Below are 25,225 nucleotides of genomic sequence, written 5' to 3'. Positions count from 1 at the left end.
CTCCAAATCACTATCTTACGTTTCAAGCTGAATCTAGAGACGTTTTGTGTCATTGATCTGGTTCATTACGATACCATCTGGAAGCACTATCTTATATAGTAGAACAAAGTTTTCAACAACTTCGGGGAACATCACAGGACATTGAGAGAGTAACCGGATCAATGACAAGATGTCTAAAGATGTATCTTGAAACGTAAGGTGGCCATTTTGACTATGTATATATATCATCTGCATAGATATAATCAGATAACACATGACAGAACATATAAAACTCGTTATATGTATCTCGTAAACAAGAATAAACAGCACATGTATTTATACGAACATTTTTCAATTGTTTTAGGTGTACGATCAATTCCTGGAATATATCCCATATACGGAGAACCGATAAATACACTGATGCATCAATTCACTGCTACTTTTCATCGAACGATACCCTGCGCTTATTGTTGTGAAAAGTTCATCGTATTCTTTCAAGACGCGAAAAGTTATCGAAACAGAGAATGAAGTATACAGTGCTTACAAAACGTACTGACGCATATTCTCATTTTCCAATGAAACTTTTTATCAGGTTCTACGTTTCATTCCCCCGCTACAGATTATATCGACATAAAAGTATGAAATAAGACGAAGAATAAAATGGTATATCGATAGTTTTTCATGCGCCGGTAATTGAATCAATTGTGAAACTAGGAAAATGACACGAGTACGTACATACTTTCAATAGTTGAAATGCAAGTGTTTAAATCTAATTTCTCAAAATCCTGATTTACATCGTTACAATGCGACAGCTTGTATAGCGGAGATCGTGTTGATAATTATCCAGACGAAATAAGCGAGATTAAAAAACTTACAAAGGGGAAAGATTTCTTTCTGAGATATTCGCGTATCGATCGAATCCTGCCACCGGAAGAAACAGCGAGAAATATTTAGGAACGTCGATGGCGAGCATCGATTTCAGGCCTCGGCGCACATTTTCTCGACGTACGGTGTATCAGACTCCCGGTGCAACAAATTTCTCTTTCTGTCCCTTGACGCGTGTATTTGTACCTCTATGTGTGCACGCTCTTAACTTCCGCCTTCGTGACTTTTTCATTTTCGTACAAAGCGCCTATCCGAGGCCATCTGCGAGCGTGCACAGACCTTCCTGCTCTCTTCCTTTCCTCTGGTCGCCTCTCCTTTTCCCTCCGCCTTCCTCTTGCGTACCAGAGTTCACCACTGCCTTCCAGTTTCTTCGAACGCGAGCTCATTTCTCCCGTTGCTGTGTATTTTGATACCTTCGCGGCGAGCTCGATGACGAAACAGGTGACGGATCATCATCGGTGCAAGCTCGTTCATTGTACGAAAAGGAAGACGAAAGAGAACGCAGGAAAAAGGTTCGCGTTTCAACTGTTTGAGATGGATACCGTTGGAGAGAAGGAAACTTCGTTGACATTCGTTTCGAGATTCGGTGTTAACATCAAACATGATCTGGCTGTTGTTAAAAAAGTTTCAGCAAGGGTGGCGAAAAGAGATTCAAGGGGAAGATGAAGAGAGTACTCTCGATCGAGTTTAGCTCGTGAAGTAGTTGGTAAAAATGCATCCAGTGGAACCTTAAAAGCATCAAGATGAAGAAACAGGGAAGAATTTTATTCAATGCTGTAGATCTAAAATTTCTAAAATTGTCAGCTAAACGTATATCTCCTATTTTAACGATGCTGAAAATCACGCATCCATGGAGTGGGCGTGTATCTAGTAAAGTTTTACAAGGATACAGAGGAATAAATCGTTCCACCTAATGTTACAAGAGGCTATAATAAAGTTACTATATTTTCCATGTTAGTGGCGTTAAAAATGTCATATCCATAGTTTTCTACATCGTCGATTTTTGTGTTTCTCTTCGATGGAAGGATAAAAAATCAAAGCAACAAAGCGAATTTATTCGACGTTTTTAAAAAATTAATGGAAACGAGTCGTATATAAAACTTCTCTACATCAAATTTCTACATAATTGGGTCGGGAAAAAACAGAATTGTGTATAGGCCGACCAAGAGCCGGTTAATTGTCGGAGCGTACCCGTAACGGATCAGCGTTAATTGAGATTTTTCCTGGAAGCGAGCTGTTCGTTTGATGTCGGCTGCAACAATATCACCGGCAGATAGGTATATACGTATGTATACACAGCGAAATTAATTGAGATACACTGGTGGTGGCATAAATCTACTTGAACTTCGCAGAAACCACCGCTATGCACGCAACTCTTCAGCCGGCGTGCCTCGGCCATAGTGAAACGAATGGTCGCGGAATTTCGTAGAGGTATGTCGTTACATTAAATAGAAACCATTTCGTTAACGACACCGAACGATCCTCTGTGGTCTATTAATACGATCGACTGCGTTGAATGGTTCGAATTCCACCGAGCGAAATCTCCACGCCCTTAATTTCGCGCCTAATGTAAAATTGGTCAGACACCGGCCGATCGCTTCGATAAATTCTTGAAACGGTGCGCGTTAATCGCTTAACGTACACGCCAGGCAAACGATGCGGGCTCTGCACCAAAATTATTAACGGAATCGTGAATTTCGCAATACAAAGATGTCGACAGATTCAAGAGGAAAGTACGCGGGTTCCGATATTTCAGCGCCTATCAGAAGCATGCATGAATTTATTAACCCTAGAAATCGCGATTGATCTGATCTGAAATCGTATAACTATCTGTGTTCAAAATGCAATATATTATATCTATATTGGGATTGACGGAAATCGATGATTTTATTCGGCATTAATTCCGTGATTCTAAAAGTTTCTGAATAAGCTATGATCCGGTTAAAAATTTAGAAAGCTCCTTTATAGAGTCGTATATTTATCTAGCGTTCAACACGTACCGCATACCGACAGCGTTGATGTCACACTATCGATTTATCTTATTTCGGCAGCCGTAATTACCGATCGAAGACATTTTCTAATAAAAGATAATTCTTTCCAACTGTCGGGAATAATGATAGATATAAGAGAACAATCTTAATTTATCGGTAAATCGATTTCGGCCAATGATACCTACGTTTTTGCGTTATTTTCTCCCTCTATTTGGAATTCCGGTTAAGTATAGAAGGAGTTGAAACTCCTTTTGCACGTCATACTTTACTAAGATGAAATATTTCATCGTGTAAGCATCTCTACGAATTTTACGTAAAATTTGATACCGCAGCATAGATTTTAAGTCAATATCCGCAGGGTTAAAATAATCTCACACGAATTTATCCTCCGATTAAGGGGCAGTCTATCCATCTAATTCTTCGAGCAAAAAAAAATTAATTCAGTTCTCAGTTCTGCTCATTCATGAGAATCTGCTCATCGTGTGACACCACAGACTACACACACCGCAAACAGACTTAACCCGATTTCACCTGCTTTAAAATCGCATCAGGAAACAATGGGTTGTGTCCCATAAGCGTTTATACGTATGAGAACGAGCGATCGCCGCGACAAAACACGGACGGAGCGGCGAACGAAATAACAAGCATCGACATCACGCTTAACGTTCAAAGAGACCGTGAAGAGCGTGTGACAGCGTTAATCGAGGAAACAGGGAAAAACACCTGTCCCCGGCGATACGTCCGCGCAAAATCGCTTTGGAAAACAGGCTCCATCGCGGGCCACGCGTTTAACACAATCTCGTCATTGTCGGTACTCGCGTCTGTCGTTGCTAATAACGATTAGTCCCCGCCGGTTTCTCGTATTCCTGGATATAAATTCGGTAATGTCAATCGATGTTGATCAGTACCCAGGCTGGATAATAATATCGACCAGATCGTCGAAATAGTGGGAACGCATCGATGGTTTTGGGGGTAGATTAACGGTGTCGCGTGGCGAACGACTAGCCGTACCCTGGCTCGACGTTGATTTCCGTTGTCATCGAAAATACAAGGGCGAGGACGAGGTATATCGAATCGATTAGCATCAACGGGAAAGTAATTAACATCGACGAACGTTGGTCCGGTCATGCGGACGATGTTCAATACGAAGGAATCTAATTACGACTCTTGACGGAAACGTTGTTGAAAAGATGGTCGGAAGCAGGGGAGTACAGGGGAGCCGCGTCGACGAAAGAAAGCTGTTCTCGAAGGGAGAATCGGATTTTTATTCTTGCTGTTATTCGATCGTTACACCAGAAGGAGGGGAACGGTGTAGCTTTCGCGTCGATTGCCGATGAATTGGCAAACGATTCGATAATTACCGCGAAACTTTGGCGACAAGTTCCTCTGTCGGGCTCGACAGGAAACGGAGACAGCGGCGAAGGCAAGAAGAGGATGGAAAAGGAGAGGGATCTCGTTCAGACCCCGTTCAACGACGGCTCGTCGGCTTATTTTCCGAATGCAAATGCCCGGAATAATCCATATTTTACGTCAAGATGACACCGCGTCGTCGTCTTGGCTTGGGGGATAGCTTTTTCTCCTCTCGTCCTCTCTATCGTTCTTCTCGCTGCCAGTCTTTCTTCTTGCACGCGCTTCGCTCTCACGAAAGAGGAAAGTTTATTCGCAAAGTTTTCCAAGAGTTTCGTCGCCTTTGCCGGAGAGAAGAGACGAACTCGGCCGCGAGACTCGACGCGCCACGGTTGACCTTATCGGTGCCGTTAAACGAATTTCTTATTTGCGAGACGCATCGCTTTCGAACGCGACAACTTCCGCGCCGGTGGAGGAACGCGTCGCGCCGACGCGATGGAGTAGTTCCGCTGAACGGACGTAACGAAGTCAAAGGTGCAAAGTGTTGAAAACTCGGATTAAAGAGCAGAGTGCCCCGTTATGAAGCTGTTTCGAAAGGCACCGGATCACGCTGAACGTTGTCACGGCTTCGAAACTGTTCGCTTTCGAGTAATTCCGTTTTAGAAACGACAGTTAACTAACTACAGTAAAATAATGTTATTTTATGCTAATAATAATGCTTTATCATTTATTTAATTACAAATTCGACCACTGAAACCTGCTTATCAATTACGCGGTTAGCTCAAGGCGGTAATACGACGTATATGTCTTTTTTTAAGTTCTTTTACGTTTGAAGTTGGGGATGTTAAAGGATCTACAGTAACAGCAAGTTTAAAGAAAGCTTTCGAGATGATACGGTAAAAGGTATCGCACGCCAGAAGGCTGGTCTCAATGGATACAATTGCGCTAACTAGGCTTTCATGAAAGCGAGTTTTAAACTTTCGCGTTTCTGCAGAAACGCACAACTTGGGCAAGTTTCCGCGATTCATCACGCGCTTCTGCAGCTCTCTGCTCCGATTCACGATAAACTGGGGCTTTGACCGAAGTCGTTGACACGCCTTGCGTGAAATGCAAAACCGAAAACATACAAGATTTCCTTCCTCGATGGCTTTCGTTGTTATGAACCGTTGTTCAACCACGTGTAACATTCTAAATAAAACGAAATGGAAACGCATGCTTCTACCAACAATATACAGTACAAGTCCTTTAAATCGAGCTATTCACTGCGTATTGTTTCTTTTTCCTACAATGTTTATTATCTCCCATATCGCGCATGAATTCTAGAAAATATTTTTCCGCTAAAAGGTCTAAGCAACATTTCACGTAAAAATATCTAATGTAAAAATAGTCGATGAAAATTGTATCTCGTACTGTATTCAGATTTCATGAAGTTTATAATTCTGATTTTTAATCCAAGTTATTTTAAAACTGTTATTATCGACAAATCGTATTTTCATGTGATTAGCATTAAATCAACGTGCGTCCAACAAGTTTTCATAAAACTGACGATGAATTTCAAACTTTAATTGCGCCTAATCGACAAGTAGAGTGTGCCCGTTACTGATCAGACACCAATTTGTTAATATCCCATTTTTCCTCCACTATATCTTCTTGACTCTCGCTATGAGCATCGTGCTACCGAACAAAAGTTTATCGACTAATATGAACGAGAAAGTTGCTCGTATTGTTTGTTATTTTAATGAAGAACCAGCGGAATGGTATTGTACGAGGAGCCCCTAGAGCGTGATTTGTTACCTGCTAACAGAAATTTATTATCGAAGAAACTCGACTCAGCTTAAGTATTCGAGTACCGTACACGGAACGTTGCGCGCAACATCTCGTTTTCCTTTTGGAAATTTATTCTGTTAATCAATGCGGATTTTGAATGATAATCACCATGTATACATATTCATCTCGGACGAGAGTAATCAAAAATTAAAAAAAACAAAAAAGAAATAGAAAGTCAGTAAATCTTGGAAAAGGTATAAGAGGTTTAAAAGCTTAATAATCAAACAAAAAACAATGCTTTTAAGCAAAATATATAATTCAAAGGAAAAGGAAGGAGAAGAAAGGAGAGAAGCAGAATATCGAGGAATGAAATAATGTGCAAAGATTACATTAAAGTAATATGGAATGGACAAGAATGGAGCTTTGAAAACATAAAAGTTCGCAAATTAAATTTAGCTATAGGAAATATTCGAGAACTTGAAACTTCAGTAATTTAAAAATGTGACATTGTGAGTTTTTAAATGAAATGTTACAAATATATAAATTTCAAAGTTTTGGAATTAAAGAGTTTGAAACTCGAAAAATTTGAAAATTTGAACACGCGAAAGTTAAAAAATTCGAAAGTTTGGAAGTTTGAAAATTCTAATACTTGAAAATTAGAAATTTTTAATTTTTCCTCGGTGTTAAAAATTTCATCTTAATAACGATAAATTAACCAACACATGATTGCAAGTGGAATGCTACGATCGAACTAAAAACTGCAAAACTTTCGAGCTATAAAAATATCCAACACACATTTGCAAAAGAAGAAATTCAATATCTCAGAGAAGAACGAAAGCTTTTAAGGGAAAGCAAAGGGAGTAAGCCTTGACGAAGAAAACCGTGGTATGATCGCAACGTCGATTTCGGCGCACGGTTCGAGTAACGCGGCCTAAATTTTCGCTTTGTTTATGTTTCTACCTATATATTTCCGCGGCGTGTTGCTCGTGAGGAACGTCTCCGTGTTTAACTTGGAAATAAGCCACGGGTATCGACGAGAGAATCCGTCGTGTCGCCACGGCGCTTATTGTTCGAAAACGTGATTGCACACATGAAGCGCTCACAACTTGCTAGGGCACCGTTTAGCGAGGTAATTGCCATTTTAATAATACACGCGAAGGGAAGAACCGAACTGGCGAAACTCACCGTGCATTTTGAATGGCGGAGAAAGTTGCCGAATTTGTCTTGGCTACTTGCCATTAGATGCATCTAAAGCCGGACAAATGTGTTACGAAACAGTATATGCGCCTATTTTAATTCAACGGAAATGCACGTTTTTCGTAATGGAAATAGTACTCGGGTAAATGATGGGTTTTTTTAATGGCATCGTGGCAGATAGGTGAGTCGAAGGGACGGTACAATATTCGTTTCATAATAGGAAATCCTTCGACCGTTTTTGCTTTCTACGTAACACGAAATCGTGACGGAAGTCAATTGCAAACTAAAAGTGGTTCTTCAGTTGTTCTCTGCTCTTAAAACTATTCTATAACTCTGCTAATAGGAACAACACACGAAGGCCTTTAAACAGTTTCACCTACCTTCTCACCGATCTTGCCCAAATTTCAATAATCACACACGTAACACACACATGTAACGCTTCTTTTCTCTTCACTGTTTCGAACGTCACGAGAGATTCGCTTGTAACCACCATTCGGAACGTGTCACATTATCTATACGGTAAAAAGATAAATACAGATTCTTTTAGATTTAAATGATGATGAACAGGTATGAGCACCATTAAACATTATATGACAAGGTCAGATGGTGTCCGCCGCGTTAAAAACGTCAGTTTTAATAGGCGCCCTGCCGAGTAGAAATGGATCGAAACGAGGCGGTAATCAGAGCTTCGAGGCCGAGTTCGACGCTGCGCGATTGAAATAACAACGGTGTATTTTCTTTCAATTCGACCCCGGGGATAAGGTTTCGCGGTGCATCCGCGCACGCCCGACCTCTGACTGTATCTAAGGATCAAGAAAATCGTTTTTCATCGTCGCCAAGAGCCGGCTCACCCCGTGAAATTCGTTAATCCCGCGGCGGACACTTTCGGATCAGGCGAAAAAGTATTGCTTTCCTAACGAGATTTAAAATAAAAAAGAAGTCAAACAAAAACGGGAGAAGACGTCAGGCTGTCCGAAACGATTGCAGTAAACGGCGGCACTATTGCACAACCACCATCGCAGCAGGCCACGATCGATAAGCTCGAAATAATTGCTTTATTCGTTCTGTCACAGATCCCTGATAATCCGCTAATCCAACAAATAATATTCGAAAATTTTCGCGGCATTATGTCGTTGCGTTGCTATTAATAATTCCGCATTAACTACTATCCTTTCCATATAGCTATCGATGCAGCGCCAAAAACAAAACAAATCCCTCCTTTTACACGTTTCTCTTCACGTCGTAGTAATTCGTCAACGAGCATTCCGCTGCTACTACATTCCGTTTGCGCCACGTTCGAATCTCGCTGATCGGCGATGATGTTTCACGGTGATTTCCAGCCGAACGAGAGTGACAAACCATCGGACTGACGAGACCGGGTCGGCGCGCGGCCTCGAAAACTGGCTCGCGGAGCCAATTAAAAGTTCGCGGCTGCCAGAGCCAATTACGTGCGCCAACCTACCATTGGAGAAAATGCTCGTCTCGCCGCGTCTAGGAGTGCGCGCGTACACCGTCTTTCCGTGGGAATACGCGACAACGAGAAACGAATGTTCGTTCTAGCGTCGAGATAACACACGCGCTACCTGTTTCCAAACACTATGCCTAATCGCATGTTCATAATTAATCGGTTGTCGGGTATGGCATACGAGCGCTTAAGCGGCTCGAATGCAGCTGCGAGGTGCTCGTTCCAACAACGTGCTGGCGGAACAGGAAGATGGAGTGCCTGCGTCTGCCAGTCATTTAGTCCGCGTGTCTACCGCCAGTCATTTGCCAAGTTCGTTTTCAGACCAACGAAAAGAAAAGCCATCTCGTTCCAGTACGGATTGGTGGGACGAGCGTGTCGCGAGAGCTTGTTGCGCACGTTCTTGAACGTGTTATGCGTTTTACAGGTATGTGATATACGTGCGCGCGCACGTACGTGTTGCAGAATGATTTTGGAGGAACGAACGACACGACGCGACGAGAATTCCATTGGAAATACCGATTGCGCCACGTCTACGCATCTAGCTCCGAATTTGACGCGTCTACGATTCGTGGTCGACGCGATTCGTAGTTAAAAAAGAATTATTTTTGATCTGGATTTTTATGTATGGACACGATCGACTTACATAACGACGAATCGATAGGGAAGGATAACTGGTTTCTCTGTAAATTGGCAATAAAAACTAGCTATTATTATCTTCTATGAGAAAACTTCCAGCAGAGACAGAGATCAAAGGTGAAGTGAATACATTATAAAGGTTATTGGTTCATGTTCTTAGAAGCTATTTTAAAAGCCACGAGTCCTCCGTAAATTATTACTTTTATAATAAACCCGCGTGATAAAAAGTGAATCTACGAAACCGCATTCTGAATACAAACGACCAGTGTTATTCTCCACCAGAAAAATTACAAGGGATCAGCAGGGATCAAAGATGGTATGAATCGATTATGAAGGTTGTTAGTTTGTCTTTGAAGAAGTTATTTCCGGGGATACGTACTCTCGTAAATTTATTGCTTTTAAATTAAGTCTGTAGTTTGAAAAGCGATTTATCTTCTATTAATAAAATTCTTACAGCAGAGGTTAAACGCGAGAGGTCAGACGAGCTAGATTCCAAGAAGATTACCAAGATACAGCTTCCGTTTTTGATAATTAAGTATTACCGAAATCGATCTCCTAAGGTGGCTCTCTCCGTCAAGGTGCATCGCTTTGACATACGATAACCGAAGCGATTCGAATCCTCTGCCAAATAATGTAGCGCATAAACCAAATCAGATTTTCGACTAAGGCGAACTTCTGAACGTTTCTGGCACAGAATTAGTTTCCTGAATCTCGAGGTAGTTTCGCGAAAACGTTAACGAGTCGAATAAGAGCGTGTACGTTCACGTGGTGCAGGCTCAATGATAATGGTGATGGATCGCGGTATTTATTTGCGAGTGACGCGAAAAATTATACGTCGCTGGGCGAAGAAGCGTTAAAAGGGAAAAAACCGCGACAGAAACGGAGGAACAGAGAAAGAATTGCACGGTCTCGTAACATTTTTTTTCCGTTCCGCCATTTATCACACGGACGACGACGTGGTGGACGAGAGGCGAAGGGAAGAAGGAGCGCGATGTTTTACCCAGTTCTCGATGCCCCTTCGACCCTTGATCCTACTCGATTTCAAACTTCTGCTCTCGCAATACGTTATCTTTCGTTGACTTTTGATTTTCGTCGAGGATAAGTTTTAGAAGTGCACGAAAACCTTGCCGAGTAGGTATAACTGTTACGAACTTTCTAGAGATGAAAGGTAGTATGGAATATTAAAAATAATATTCGAAATAATAAAGAGATATACACTGATTTACGAAAATATTTCAACGCTTGTATAAACTTTTCATGGATAGGTGTACCATGGGTTTCGTACGAAACATTTTCAAATTTTCTTAATATGGTAATGATTACGTTGGTAAAATTGCTCATTAATATGGACAATTAATTATTAGATAATTAGATCGTTAATTATTCATTATTACTAATAAGCTGCACATTAATTTCAATATGTACGTGTGTTTGCACCAAATAATTTGTAACTTTGAGATGTACATCCAGATTAGCTGCGAGTCTTACCAATATAAATGTAACAGTTGTGTTTCATTACAGTGCTAATGAAATTTCGAAAAGTTCTGTATAACATACATAATATATCCATAAATATTTTCCGTGGTCCCATCACTTCTCCTACTGGATTAGCCGAAGGGAAAGTATAGAGGTAGTCATTTATTTACCCGATTTCATCACTTCGAACTCGCATCTGCTATCTCTGACATACAGAACATGTCATCTATCTATTCCATCTCAAATATATCAGTTGTCTGCTTCTGGCGATATCCAACAATTTTTGACTCGGATTTTCTTAGGGATGCTGTTTCAAACAATTATTATTCCCAATTTGAAAACTGAAAATAAGAAAAGCAACTAGTTTTCTACCTTTCTCGAATTAATTTATACACATGTACTCGTTCACGCAGTACAAACGTGTATGTTTTGAAACATATAATCGGCCCTGACTAAATCGATAATTAGAGTCGTGTGCGACATAACCATCGAATCACGATTTATTTTTCTCGCGAATTTCAGTCCCCGATCCGTGATGTTCGGGTCTCGCGTAACTTCCGCTGTCTCGTGGCACGCCTGACCACGTTTCACCACCTATCTTTCCCCTTTACGTCCCCGGGACCGAGCGCCGACTTGAACCGCACGTTGTGATTAATTGGAACACATTGCACCTGGGAATCGCAGGTGTAATGAAAGATAATCGTTCCCGTCCGCTCGCCCTTTCGCCGCAGTTACATCGCCACCGACACGAAACCCACGATTCCCTATTAAAAGTATTGCAATCACCGTGGAAATAATGGCGCCTGGCGACGCAATGAAACTGCTGCCATGAGAATATAGATTACAACGGAGATTGTAATAGTCTTCCCTTCGTTCTTTGATGTGATTTATGGCAAATTTTGATTGGAAAATTGAATGATGTTTTTAAAACGAATCACTAACCTTGCCACACGTAAACCGTGACAAATTTTTGTATACCGAATACGAATATAAAAAACTGAATGCCCTACTCACGAAAATAAGTAGAAATATGCCTTAGATTTTTATAAAGATCGATAGAGACATACTTTAGTCTACTAGTCCTGATATTTTGTTATCAGAATAGTTTTCATCTTTCCACTTTCATCTTATAAAATGACTCAAAAGTATAAATAACAAGCTGATACCAATCTCCAGAAATAGCTATGGCAAACACGAGAAAAATGAAGACGTTCGATACTTCGTCGTAATATCCTGAAGTTAAAAAGACAGACTTTCGATTCGTTAATGTTGCAACTTTCTAAGATTTAAAATCTCATCGTGGACCAATCGTAGCTGATTAAATAGTTTTGTAATTTAATGATCGATATAAGACATAGGCCCCTGATGTGGAGTGATATAGTAGTGTCGTTGAGCTGACATAATACTTAAAAGATGGCTCCGGAAGTACGGTTATGAGAGGAAAATAAACTCGGCCATCAAGAGAATCCGATATCGAAGCCATAGCGAATAAGATTCCCTTGCTCCAAATCCTCTCACTATTTACGTGAAATGCGAGAGCGATGATATTTTTTCTATCCTCTCATCTTTATGGGACACCTCTTCCGCGTGAAATCTGATCTTAAATAACGCAGTCGACCCTCGTCTTCTATATTTCACTGTCTTTTATACTTGTTTCTCAATGCTGGATCTTTCGCTGCGTTTCACACGGTGATAAGAAAATGATATCTACTTTTAATTTTCAAAACTATGGAGACTAGAAATAGAAAGGAACAAATTGCATGATTTGGATGAACAAAAATCGAATTAATAACGAAGCGAAATATGAATATAAGGGCAACTTTGACCAATTAAGTTATCTAGTGATTTAGCATGGTAATTAAAATACTAGTTCCATATGTTAAATTTATCCACATTCTACCGATAACGAGAGATTAATATTACAAGCAAGAAACACGGGAAAAGCTCTATTGTCTAGATAATCCACTAAGGTTCGAGCAACGAAACAATGTGTAAAAGTTTCGTCAAGTTAGAAAAATCTACTACAACAATAGACGTATTACAGGGACCCATTGCACAAATTCGAAAGTATAAGAAGAATTTCTATAATTTCAAAAATATAGTTTACCACGTATCAGTGACAGATAATCTGTAGAAATATCTGTAGATTTTATAAATTTGTAGAATCTATATGGAAGCAAAAGAAACGTTGAACGGATTCGTGAAATTTCCTTTCGTAAGCGTGACATTAATGCAATAAAATTCAAGAATGTATGTTGATTAAAAAGGACGCGCAAATAGAACGTTCTATTAACGTAACTCTGAAACGAAAAGACCCAATTCCAATGCTTCTCCCGGCGACGACAATGTAAACTAATCCTTGTTTCCTAAAATGCATTGATTCCTATGTTAGGAATACTTAACACGATTGAAACCGCAAGAACTCGAATCGATGTGTCGTACATTGTTTGAAAAAGAATGGCGCAATGGATTCTTCGTAAAAGAGGCCAATTTCATGGCTTAACACCGACCGTGGCCATATTGTTCGTTGCGTAATTGGCCATAGACGACGGATTCATGAGCGCGAGAATTCGAATTCGCCGTTGGCTTTATCGCGCGTGGAGTAATACGCGGATTAAGAGACCGCTAATACTTCGCGCGGAATTTCAACGCGTTTCGGTTTACACGGGGTCTGTCTCTTTGAAGCGCGGCGGCGGCGTCGTGAAACGTAATTAAACTGCCGGAAGCATGGCGTAAAAGGCACTGCCACTCACCTCAATCTGCTGTGCTCCGAATGCGGCGACTCCTCGGGCGATTTGTAACTGTTACCGGTCTGAAAATCAAAAAGACACTTGTTAGAAACAGCCTGCTTTTCTGATCGTCACTTAGCACGATCAAAACACGCGTTAACTTATAGGAAAAATAATCATAAAGTCGCGATAACGTTTCGTAGATTTTTAATATTTGTGAAAATGGTAAAACGTCGAGGTGTGATCAAGGAAGTTAGAACGGTGATATAAAAGAATATTTGTGTAAGTACCGCTAATTCAAGAGTAGACAAGTTCGCGGCGAGCGTCGAGTAACCGCTCTTTCTCAATGTCTGACTAGGACGATCGTATTCTACTTGTTGAATTAGAACTTTCCGGACGGTGTACTATTTCTCTGTCAACTGAGCCTTTTTGATCATTGATGTATATTGTTCTGCGTACCTTAACGTATATACAGCTGACTATATAACTAATGGAGATTTGAATAACATTATTCATCATTAACTCCCTGTCCTACGATTTACTTAGTTGGTACTTAAGTCACCGTTATTTATCGCTACTGTAACACCCTGTCAGATATGAAATATGGATAAATCGAACATAATCATTAATAACTTAACTAGACTAATTACTTCATGAATCATAGATGTTCTTCCTAATAAACCGAGACTTCTTCTAAACAGCATCGGCCATTAACTCACAAAACGTCTAGTTTTTCAGTATTCAACGATACCCGCAATAGAATCACTCATTACCAATGCATCACGACGGTGTCGTCACGAGGTGACCTAGTCTCGTTGTCGCGACGCCGGTTTAATTTCGTCAGAATTGCGTCACAATTCGGTCGCGGCGTGTACAACTCTCATTTCGATGTACGCGAAATAATATTCGCCGAAGCGGCTCAAGCTATACCCTGCGCGGCGAGGTCGAGCGACCGGCGGAAATCGCGCGATAAATCGTTTCCCACCGTCGTTGACGCCATCGGCCGGCAATAAAGCTACTAAAGAAGACAGACGATATAAATTTCCGAATCATGGTCCGTGGACTCGTATTTCCAAACCAATATTCTGCTGAATATCGAATTTATAGTTAACGTTTCGTATCTTGAGCAGCATCGTGCGTTTCGAATCGCGCTCGATCGTGGCAACAAATGAAATCCAAGAGAACGCAGGATAAACGGGGAGCCAACGAGAATTTATATCGATTAAAAGGTGAAAACTGAGAAAAAGAAAGAATAACGGGTAAAGGAGAAGGAAAGAAAAAAGAAATTGAGGAAACGAGAAAACGAATATCAAAGAGAGTAATACCGAACTCGTATTCGCAGATGGAGATAGCTAATAGGTTTCCATCGAGCCGATTCCCGTCGTAAATTTCTTCGTTAGAGCGGCACGATTCGACGTTTGTACGGAGAGCAAACAGCAAGGCGCGCGCGCGTTATCGACGATGCAATTATATCGGCGATCGACGGGGCTTGCACCGTGCCACCAGTTATTAGCAGAATGATACAATTATCTCGGAAGCGATTAGTCGACTCACGACACGAGCCGGTGCAACTCGTCCTTTCCCTCTTCCTCCGTGTACCGATGAAATTTACGTCGCCTGAAAATGGCGGCAATTAGCCGTCAACTTGCGAGAAGAACTTTCTTCTTTTCGTCCTATTTTTGTACCCTCTCTGAATTTCGATCGGTCTCGTCATCGTCCCTTCGTCATTCGTACGACCGAGTTACCTAGCAGAATTCGAGATAACTAAATCGGAACAGCAACATCGGAAAAGCAAAATCGGAACAGCAAAATCGGTGCGAGCTGCGATGTTTTTGAAATTGCGGCGACGATACGGAATCGCGTGTAACGCCGACAGTATTAATCGTTATGGAAATATACGCGTGAGCACAATGGTGATGGCAAAAGGCGAGCACGGGCCGCCGGGCCGTTCACGCGATATCGCACCACTGACAATAATAATTGTTTCGATTCAGACGGAAATTGAATAGCGGGCGCGGGTATTATTAAAGGATTGTTCACGTTGGTAGTTACGCCGCGTCGTTATTACAAGTTCAATCTTTCGCTAATTGGCAGATGTGCACCGCGTGTAGGTCCCGTTCCCCGACTGTTCTCCATTGTATCTAAAGCGAGTTCGTGGTCACGTTCTGAGAGAGAAGAAAGAAAGTGGACACAATGGTCTTTCGCGATTTAAGAAGACAAGGAACTTATATCGACAGCTCCTTCGGATATTTTAGGAATAGGTGATGCTTGAATGTATTGGACATATGTAGGCATGTGTATGTCTGTATCTGGAGTGGCGTGATGTACAGGATACTTTTTTCTTCGAAGGAAAATATTTCAAAGAAAACGAGGAACACTGAATCCAAATATTTATATTTGATCAAATTGTCTAATTTTCTTTCAATTTTATAATATCGCGTTGTATTACAACGAAAACGCTCACCTTCCCACCCGACGTTCCACCTTTCATTCTGCAGGTGTTTTGCTCCCAGGCCATTCATATGAAGCGAATAATTCACGTTCTTCCAGTGATACACTGTTGTTCACGCGACTCACCATTATTTTCCTCCCCTTGACTATTTCACTCGAATTTTAAGCGTACTCCCTCTATTCATCGGCGACTTTCGCGCAATTGTACACGAGCCGTGGCGATCTAGCACGATCGACTACCTCTTGGCACAAGAAACACTGTCAACCGTTCCTTCAGGAAGAGAGGAACATGCGTCTAGGAAGAAACTCGACGCGAGAATGAGGAAGAACAAGAGATTCGACTCTATGCGTAGGCGGGCGACGAAGCGAACTAAGAAGAACAATTAGGAAGTCACCAAAATATATCTCTGATAGGACGCGTTTAATTTTGAAATAAAGCTTACGGCATCGTGGATGAACTCTTGGAAGAGTTTGGTAACTTACGAAGGCATCAATTTTGAAATAAGGTTAATGCGAGATTAACATATAAGATATATGGATAACGAGCTTCTTTCAACTAATTTTTATCCACGATAATTTATAATCCTTACTTTGGTAAAGGAACGATTGCTCAATTTGTTAATGAACATTTTAAGGTACAATAAGAAACCTTCATTAATTTTCCTCATTCTGCGATCTCCTTCAATTTATAAAACTGATAAATAAGAAACTATCATAATTTGTATTCTTGCCCCCTTTTTAGTTAGATATGTCAACGTCATCCGATAGAAATCACAATAGTTCATTGCATCAAGGAACTCAACGTACAACCTTTGATCACTTTGACTACGTTAATCGCATTAAACGCCAATAAATTGTATGTTTAATAAATTTTCTGATTCGATAGTCTCTTTTTGTTCATAATCCTTCTGCAAGTATAGTATTAATAGAACATTGTTATTCACAAACGACTTGTAACCGAATTGCATTCTAAAGGGTCATATATTATAATAATAATAATAATAATAATAATAATATTAATAACAATAATAATAATAACGTCTCTCTTATACCATTTTACATCTTATCACAAACTGCTCCCTCTAATACACTTTATTCCAAAAACTCACGCTTACAGCGGAGAAAAGGATATAAAGACTAGATGACGAAACAGAAGAGCGTCAGAAAAGGGAAAACACGGAACTGCTACAAGGAATAGAGGTCTACGACACGAGTTAAACAACTTCAGACGCCTTCAGCATCCTCCTCGTTTGCCGTATCTGCTGTGCGCACGGCAATTTTCACTCGGAATGCATCGAGCAGCGTCTTCTTCCGGTAAATTCTTCTTTTCCGAGAGGACGATTGTCCAGGGCGGTGAAATTCGGTGATTCCCTGAAAGGAGCACGAGAAATTCAATTTGTTCGCATATCACGTCGCTCTTGTCGACGATTTATCGCCCGTTCTGAATGGATTCCTGAGTGGACGAGTGACCGACTTGCGACGCGTGCCGCTACTGGCCCAGAATTAACGTCACGCGACGTGTTCGGTGCAACGTTTCACATTTTGCTTCTTTTTGGCGTCGCGATGAGAAAAATTTCGTAGAACTGTTTATAAATAATACATATGCTCGTACAAGAACGAATAATATTGTTAAATAATTGTATCCTTAAAGTGATTAGATAGTGACAAGTAATACGTGAGGTTCGACCGAGACGGTATATCGAGATCGTATAATCCAGACCTTTTACGAATATTCTATCAACTTTTTGTACTATGCTTGTCTCTTCTATGAAAATTGCTTCCCGTATCATTTTCGCGGGCTAATAAATGTATATCTATAGTTTGTTTCGAAACAAAACATTTAGTTTAAAAAAATGTTAATATGAAAGTCTGCTGGAATTATTGGTCGGTCGTGTTACAGATATTCTCGGTGTGCACAAAATTAAAAATCTATTTCCTTGCCAATTAAATAATCGATAAATTCTACAAAGCAAGCCCTAGCTATGAAAATAGAACAGCACACCGTTTCCTCACCCTACCACAAAAATCTCCACTTCATTTTCGTCGAAAGCACATCCTTTACACTTCTACCTCGACAAAGCAGTCCTTACAGCATTAATCTATCATGACCCCTCAACGTTGCACGATGGACAAAGATCGATCAGCGTCCAATCTCGACGCTGCTTTGCATACCAGGGAACCGGTAGTTCGAAAAGAACTACAGAGAACAGGGAATTTTAATAGGGAAGTAGTCAGAGAGCAGAGGTAAGCGGTAATGCGAATTGTACGGACGGAGCTTTGGTAGTCCATCGAACAGCAAGGTTGTAAGCGCAGGCTTAGAGTGGATGCGGAATCAGCCTAATCACCCGGAAGTGTCGCCACTGTTCACCGCTAATCCGATCGCAGATGTTTCTCTCTCCATTCAAGCCTCTGTCCTTCTGTTCGCTCTTTCTCTTACGTTCTGTCCCTTGCTGTCTGTTAACCGTTCCCTCGTGTTCACTCCATTTCACTTTCTCTCTCTCTCTCTCTCTCTCCATCATTTCCTTTCTCTCTCCATCTACCGCTCCCTATCTCAATTCTGTCCCTTTCCTTTCCTCTATCCACCATCGTTCTGACCACAGTGTTTGTTTGCGGCTGCGTTAGCGAATCCTAATCGCGGTTGGTCCGTTTTCGCCCTAAATCTGTCATTGCGTGAGACCAGGCCGCTTGATTCGAATAAAACGCGCTACCATGTACGAGTTGTTTGATCTTCTCGCTCGGTTGTGCTTCTCCCTCGCGAGAAAATCGTGATTTTCGACGTGCATGCTCGATGTCCATCCCGATTGGTATTTGCTGCTCGTTGAATCTTTCATTACGATCGATCGACTCTGGATGATGGAGGGTGAAAAGACTTGGGAGGACGGTATTTTCGAGTATGGATATCCGTGTTCGTTAGAAGTTGGCGAACACAACAGCGGATCGTTCGCACGGAAACTGTTTGTTCCAGAGAAATACATTGCACGCGGGAACGATTGTATAAACAAATCCGACAATGGCCGCGTTTATTGTCGTACGAAACGAAAATCGCTTATGAAGTCTCATTAACGGTACACCCGCCGTCTGCTTTTTCACCTTCTACGAAATAATCGCGTAAAAATGTACGAGGAAAGAATAATGGACGAAATAATCATATTTCCGTGTGTCGCGCGAAAAAATTATTCCGTCGCAAGCGGTAAACATCGCAGAAAAGGACGCGTCAAACGTCTGCTCGCGCACGATGGAGTTCCGAATGCTCGGAACGCACCAATGAACGAAGAACGCGCGACCTAGAGTTGAGGAAGAATAACGTACTGGGGTAAAGTAAATGAGAGAAAAGGAAAAAAATGAGAGAGGAAGGAAAGAGAACAGAAGCAAAGAGAAAGGGAGGAAAGAAAAAACGAAGCTGCAAGGAAAAAGAAGTAAAGGAAATGCGAGGAAAATCCAACGGTACGTGTTCATACGCGGAAAGAAGGAAAAGGATTGCTCTTTTGCACTAGAGGAGGAGTAGCAGGAAAATATTTTTGAAGCGAAGAACGCGCGCGTTAGTAGGAGAGCCACTCTAATTAGCTTGGTATACGGGGTGGCTTTTTGTTTAATTAACACGCCCGTAGTAAACTACCCTTGTACCGCGTACCGAGACCTTCCTATCCTCTTCCACTCTTCCCCCGTTCCCTTCTTCCTGTTGCTCTCTGTGTGCCGGCAGTTTATGCTTCTTATTTTCTCCACCATCCCTCTTTACTTTCCAGTTCCTAGACCCCTTCGTTGCCTTCCGTTCGCTCCGCGATACATTCGATAGGTATTTGTTTGCTTAAAAATCTACGCTCAAGGGTATCGGGTTTAAAAAGTGATGCGTGAATGAAAAAAGTCGCGATGGAAAAGAGGCGCGACTTTTTTACATCGCACTGCCAACATCGCTTTGGCTCACCATCCTTTTCTCCCTCTTTTTCCTCCTTTCAACGCTGCCTTTCTTTTCTACGTGTTCTCTCTCCTTCGTTTCTTTTTGTCCTTTTTAATTTCCTCTCTTCCCCCGCCCCTCTTTCCTCTTTTTTTCTTTCGTAGCACTCGTACCGGCGTTGGTCCTCTCTGACTCTCTCTTTCGTTCGTTCGTTCGTCGGTTATTCTTTTCAACGGAACCAGGCGAGATCGCGTGTACCGTTGGCTTTAGCTCGCGGCATCGAGTAACCTTATATCCCTGGTGATATATCCATCGTGCAATTCTCTGTCTGTACGCTCAGCCCGAGAATGAATAAAATAAACCATACCTGGTAGCTGTCGAGTTGTTTGTCCACGACGCGACACGAGAATCCTTTCCACCAGACATTTCATCCCTTGGATACGCGGTAATTGCGTGCTTCTCGATTTAAAGGCAAATATTCGTTCCCTTCCTTGTACAAGGACAATTAACACGATAAATTACGAGAGATGATTAGGGGACGATCGAAACTTGTCTTACAATTAATAAGTTCTATCGGATAGCGTCTATTATCGAGCAATTTATTATCCGAGACACGTGCTGCCCTTACATTCCGGAAATCATATTAAATGTTCGTTATCGAGGTCGAGCTCTAGAAATGCGGTTCGACCTGAAAGGAACTGTGTATGGCCGCCAGCCACTACCGTACTTAGGATACGACCACGTTCATCTATGAAGTTTAAACGCCTGTTCATGCTGGCGAAGAGATGATCGAGTAATTCTCTTTGAGTCCGACTACTAGATTTGACTTTCTTCGTTGTAAGGGGCGAGTAGTCGGGAAGAAATAGCATTGCGCATTTCGCGTAAAAACTAGGCCGAATACGCAAGACAAGCCGGCACGTTGTTTCGTGTCTGTTCGAGCAACGAGGCACATGATTCGGTTCTGTCTAGTCTGTACGTAGGTGGACGTTAGGTGCAGGTGGCGCAACGTATTTATAGCCGCTTCGTGACTGCTCTTCCTCTTCGCCGACAATACGCCGTTCCTCCTGCTTCTCCTGCAACTTCTGTCTGTTCTTCCCTTCCCTAACTGCTCGACCCAGTAGCTTTACCAGCCCTGCCTCACGGTGTCGTTTACTTCTCGCGAAAGTCCAGCCAGTCCAAAGCTCTCTGGTTCCTCGTGCAACGAATTCCATCACGCTTACAAGGGGGAAACAGATCTCGAATTTTCCACGGGAAGTTGGTATCGGGAATTTCTTAACTTTGTAACTTGTCTCCTCTTATTATCCGGAGAAATAAGAAAGAGTATCGAATAGTTTTGCAATAGGCTGTAGATCGTATCTTATAATCGAGCTCCATCTTTTCAGCTTATGACTGCTATTGACTGACGAGTTGAATAAATTGTGCCTTCGCCTTGCTACGATTGCTACGTTCGGGCACGAGTGTTTTAGACGTCAAACCGATCAACTCTATTTTACATGAAATCCTCAATGTCAGTAGCCAGCTACAAAATTAACATTTATCATCTTTTATCAATACTACATCTGGAAGCTTTACTTTCGACAATTCCGCGATATCCATAAAAGCTACAACCTCTAAAGAAGATCCAAAATCCTCTAATCACCGTCAATTATAATAATTCCAACTGACTTGTCCAATGTCTCTGTTGTATATCAGATATCAAACAAACAGCTTAAAGCAACGATACATCCTGCTTAGCGCGCCTCAAATAATCCGTCAAAGCGGAGAAGATGGTAGGTTTCCCTCGGCATGTGGTTCGCAAAGAACTTTGACAAGATCCAGGTACGGCAAATGAACCGATCTAGCATTCAACGAGTAATTCCAGTGTTATGAACGGAATGTAACGCGGTTCTGTTAATAAGCGCCATGTATTTTGAGCTCGATGCGTATTTAGCTTAGAGAAGAAGTCTGGCGCGCGTTGAATCGCGTAAAAGCATGACGAAATCGCGGGAAGGGTTTTCGGTCAACACTTTTCCGTCAGGTCGGTTCGTCGGTATCAGATAACGACGCAGCTACTTTGAGCCAGAGACTCTGAAACCACCTAGCGTCGTTAAACCGTTAAACTCTTGTCCAAACTCGGCGAAACTCGTTTGCTCGGCAGCCACCGTTATCTCCTCCGCGGGATCTTCCTTCTTTCCGTCTAGTCCGCCTTTTGTCCCTTTTGTACATCACTGTGAGTTGCTTGCATCCACTCTCTCTCTCTCTTTCTCTTCTCCTGCGTTGCCGAACACTCGGCATCCTTTCACTTTGTTTCGATCTTCGTCGTCCCGTTCCAAAGAATTTGCCGCTTCTTCTATGGTGCTGATCTTGGAACTCTTTCACCATCACACTCCGAGCATAGTCTGTAAGCACTAGATAGCTTGGGATCGCTCCCGCACATACGATCCAAGGATATGACTCGACCTGGTGAAAGGAATTACAGGCTGGTTGACTGATTTTTTACTTGCGGGTAACGAGCAAAGTAAGTTTCAAGTGTGTTTGATCTTTAGCGCACAGAGGATTTTCTCGATCGGTAATTTATAAGAATGGTTGCCAAAAATGGATTTTTTATTTAGGTTGAAACATTTACCTTATGTTTGGAAAGCGATTGGTGCTTTGCTTCAACTTGAAGGTATGAAGTATTGACCGTAACATTTAGCGAATTTTTATCCGATGTAGAGTTCGATTGATCAATCGAAGGATTTGGTTTGGCTGGAGTTAACCGGAGACAAGTCCTTTATTTCAGCGATACGAATGCTGTTTAATTCGACGAATGAGATATCGGGGGATTTCAGCAGATTTTCGTTCATCGTAGAATTTCGTCAAATTTCTATGTAAAAGAAACTGAACAATTTTACAGATACCGTTAAGCAATTTTTGCTTGAAAAATCACGCTCGACGTAGATACAAGAATACGCTTATGGAACAGGAGAGACGAGGTATTTGTAAACCGAGCTCCTCGAGAGCGAACTATAATGCAGCCGTTCACACGCAAGGGCACACGTACTCGAGGATGGAAAGGGCTAAAGCACACTTGACTCTAAGCTGGCAGTGACGACGATTTATCTTAGACGTATCCCCTATAGAGTGTCACGATCCCTTTTAAGTAGCGCATAGGTTGAGCCATTAAAAGGCAATGATCGATGATTCGCCGCGGTGCTGTTCCATGTACGCTATCCATTATACCAGCTGGCAGTATATCTATCCGACGGCTGGTACTCTAAAATTCATTCACCGCGTATAAGCACCGAAATGGCCGCGACAACCGCTTCAAATCACCGCGTGGCCCGGCCTGTTTTCGGGATTATACTCACCGTAAATTTGAAATTCCGAATTACGCCGTTGTTACGTCCGCGTAACGCCACGCTCGTGAATTTTCAACCAAGGAAACGTTTTCCGTCTTTACAAACTCTGACGGGCTTTAATATCAAACGACGTCGCGTACCAAATTACGGCTTGGTTGAAACAGAACCGACCATAGTTATCGTCCAATTTAACGATACTTATGGTACACTAAATTGAAAGAAGAAGGCAAGAGAAGAAAAGTAAACCGAAGTAATAAAGTTGTGCTTATGAATAAAGTCCATAATGGTGTATACACGTGTGTTCATCCTTTCTTCTTCATACACGGTCAGGTTATTAAAGGGTAACAATCGACGATTCACCGCAACGTCATTGGTCCCACGGGCTACTTCGCGCTGAATTCGTAATCAACGCAGGATCACGAAACACATCCGCAACGTATTACTAGCAGTCTTTCCGTTCCCTCCGTTGAAAAAGCTTCCCTTTTTTCTCTTGCAACGCTTACCATAAAACAACGGTTCACGGAAAGAGCAAAAAGGTATAACTAAAAAGTTAACCACAGCCTATGTCTCTAATAAAGATTCATCTTGCATGATGCACGCGAAATAGGTAACACGCCCCTAAATATTCAACCACCGACTTCTATGCTTTCTATCGACCACAAACACCCTTTCAAGGTAGACTTTAAAAACTTGCACGATCGAGTTTCGATAATAGCTGTACGAATTTGCGGCCACGGTAACACGCGTCCATTTCCTTTAAGGATCGGCACGTCTATCGATTCCTTTGTCGTTACGACGTAATGATGGAGGTAATGACGGTGATATCCGGATGGCTCGTGGTCGAGTCTGTGAGCAATACGACCTCTCTCGTAGTACAGGTCCGTAGAGGGGACGGAGGGCAACGATGGGACGGGACCTATCGAGGATGTAGAGGCGGGCAAGCTACGAGCCTCATAATCAAGCCACGTCACAATGGTATTCCTCTAATACATTCGGGGATCCCGTGTATTGGAGGGTCGTGCCACTGAATGGACTATCTGCGTGTCGTATACCGCAATATAGGACACGTAATATCAATGTTGAGCCCCTCAGCTGATTATTGCGCCAGCCAGCGCAAAGAGCGAGCCGGATTATACCCTTTAACGACGCGCGTTTGTACACGTCATCGTTCACCGCGATCCTGCGGTTGTCGAAATTGCTGTGTACGTAACATCAACTCCGCGTGCAACACTCTGTAATTTATGTTTCATCGTTTCTCCGGTTCTAAGTGGATAAAAAAATTGGAGTACAAAATGCGAAAGAGTGAACGCAGTGAGAGACGCGTTTAAGTAGATAATGATGTTCATTGGTCAGACCATTCTATTCTTGAATTTCGGTAGATGAAACATGAGTTTGAGTAACTTCAATGGAATCAATTAAACGATAGTTTCGACAACACAGCGCCTATTCTGTTTCCTTCGTAGGTTAGGGTATTCCTATATTCACGAAGGTAATAGAAAATATACTATTTCAGCGGCTATAAGGGCGTAAGTGGTCCTGAGTGGTGTGTCTCAATCTCACGGAAGCTCTCGTCGTGGAAGAATCGGGGCAAACAAGGTCGGGGAGAGAAAGGAAGATGAAAACATAAAGGGAGAGCGAGTGCGCGAAAATAGAGGAGACTGGTAGAAACAAAGAATAGAAAAATAACGAAAGAGAGAAAAAGAAGTAAAGAGGAGCGACGCGAGAAACGGAGAAGCGAGAGCCAACTGGAAAAGCAACAGGTGCCGACGTCTAGATAGCGAGCAACCCCTACCGCCTTTCACCCCTTCGCTTACCGTTTATACCGTGCCCCACTCTGTCTCTCGCCGGCAACCTTCCACTGTTCCTCTGCTCGTGTCTACCCTCGAACAGATTCCGGCGAGATAGCAAAAATGTTTAATGGGGTGAACTCGCCGGAAAATGCCAGGCGACCCGCGTCTCCTTGTAACGGTGAAGGCCTGAAAATGTCGTTTCCCTCGATCAGTTTCGCATTAACAACTCGAGAACTGCTTATCGAAGGCCTTTTCGTGTTTAGCGTTGCCCTTCCCCTCTCTCTGTCCGTTCGAATACCA

At 42.1% G+C, this 25,225-nt stretch overlaps 1 protein-coding gene across 7 annotated transcripts in view; it reads right to left on the bottom strand.

The window, feature by feature from the left end:
• Positions 1-25,225, bottom strand: part of LOC126869022 (zeta-sarcoglycan) — a 216,573-nt gene that overhangs the window by 66,028 nt on the left and 125,320 nt on the right. For 4 of the 7 annotated variants that reach the window (XM_050625109.1, XM_050625111.1, XM_050625108.1 and 1 more), the window contains one exon: positions 13,497-13,555. The exons of 1 other annotated variant lie outside the window; for it this stretch is intronic. In XM_050625109.1, the coding sequence (XP_050481066.1) occupies positions 13,497-13,555 (59 nt within the window). Of the gene's footprint in view, positions 1-7,546; positions 7,901-13,496; positions 13,556-25,225 lie in introns of those variants that run through there. 2 more of the 7 variants (XM_050625114.1, XM_050625110.1) reach the window with 2 other exon arrangements.

The sequence above is a fragment of the Bombus huntii genome, chromosome 8, assembly GCF_024542735.1.
Source record: "Bombus huntii isolate Logan2020A chromosome 8, iyBomHunt1.1, whole genome shotgun sequence".
NCBI lineage: Eukaryota > Metazoa > Arthropoda > Insecta > Hymenoptera > Apidae > Bombus > Bombus huntii.
Note: the sequence above shows the minus strand (reverse complement) of the source record. Positions and strands in the feature narration are given on the sequence as shown.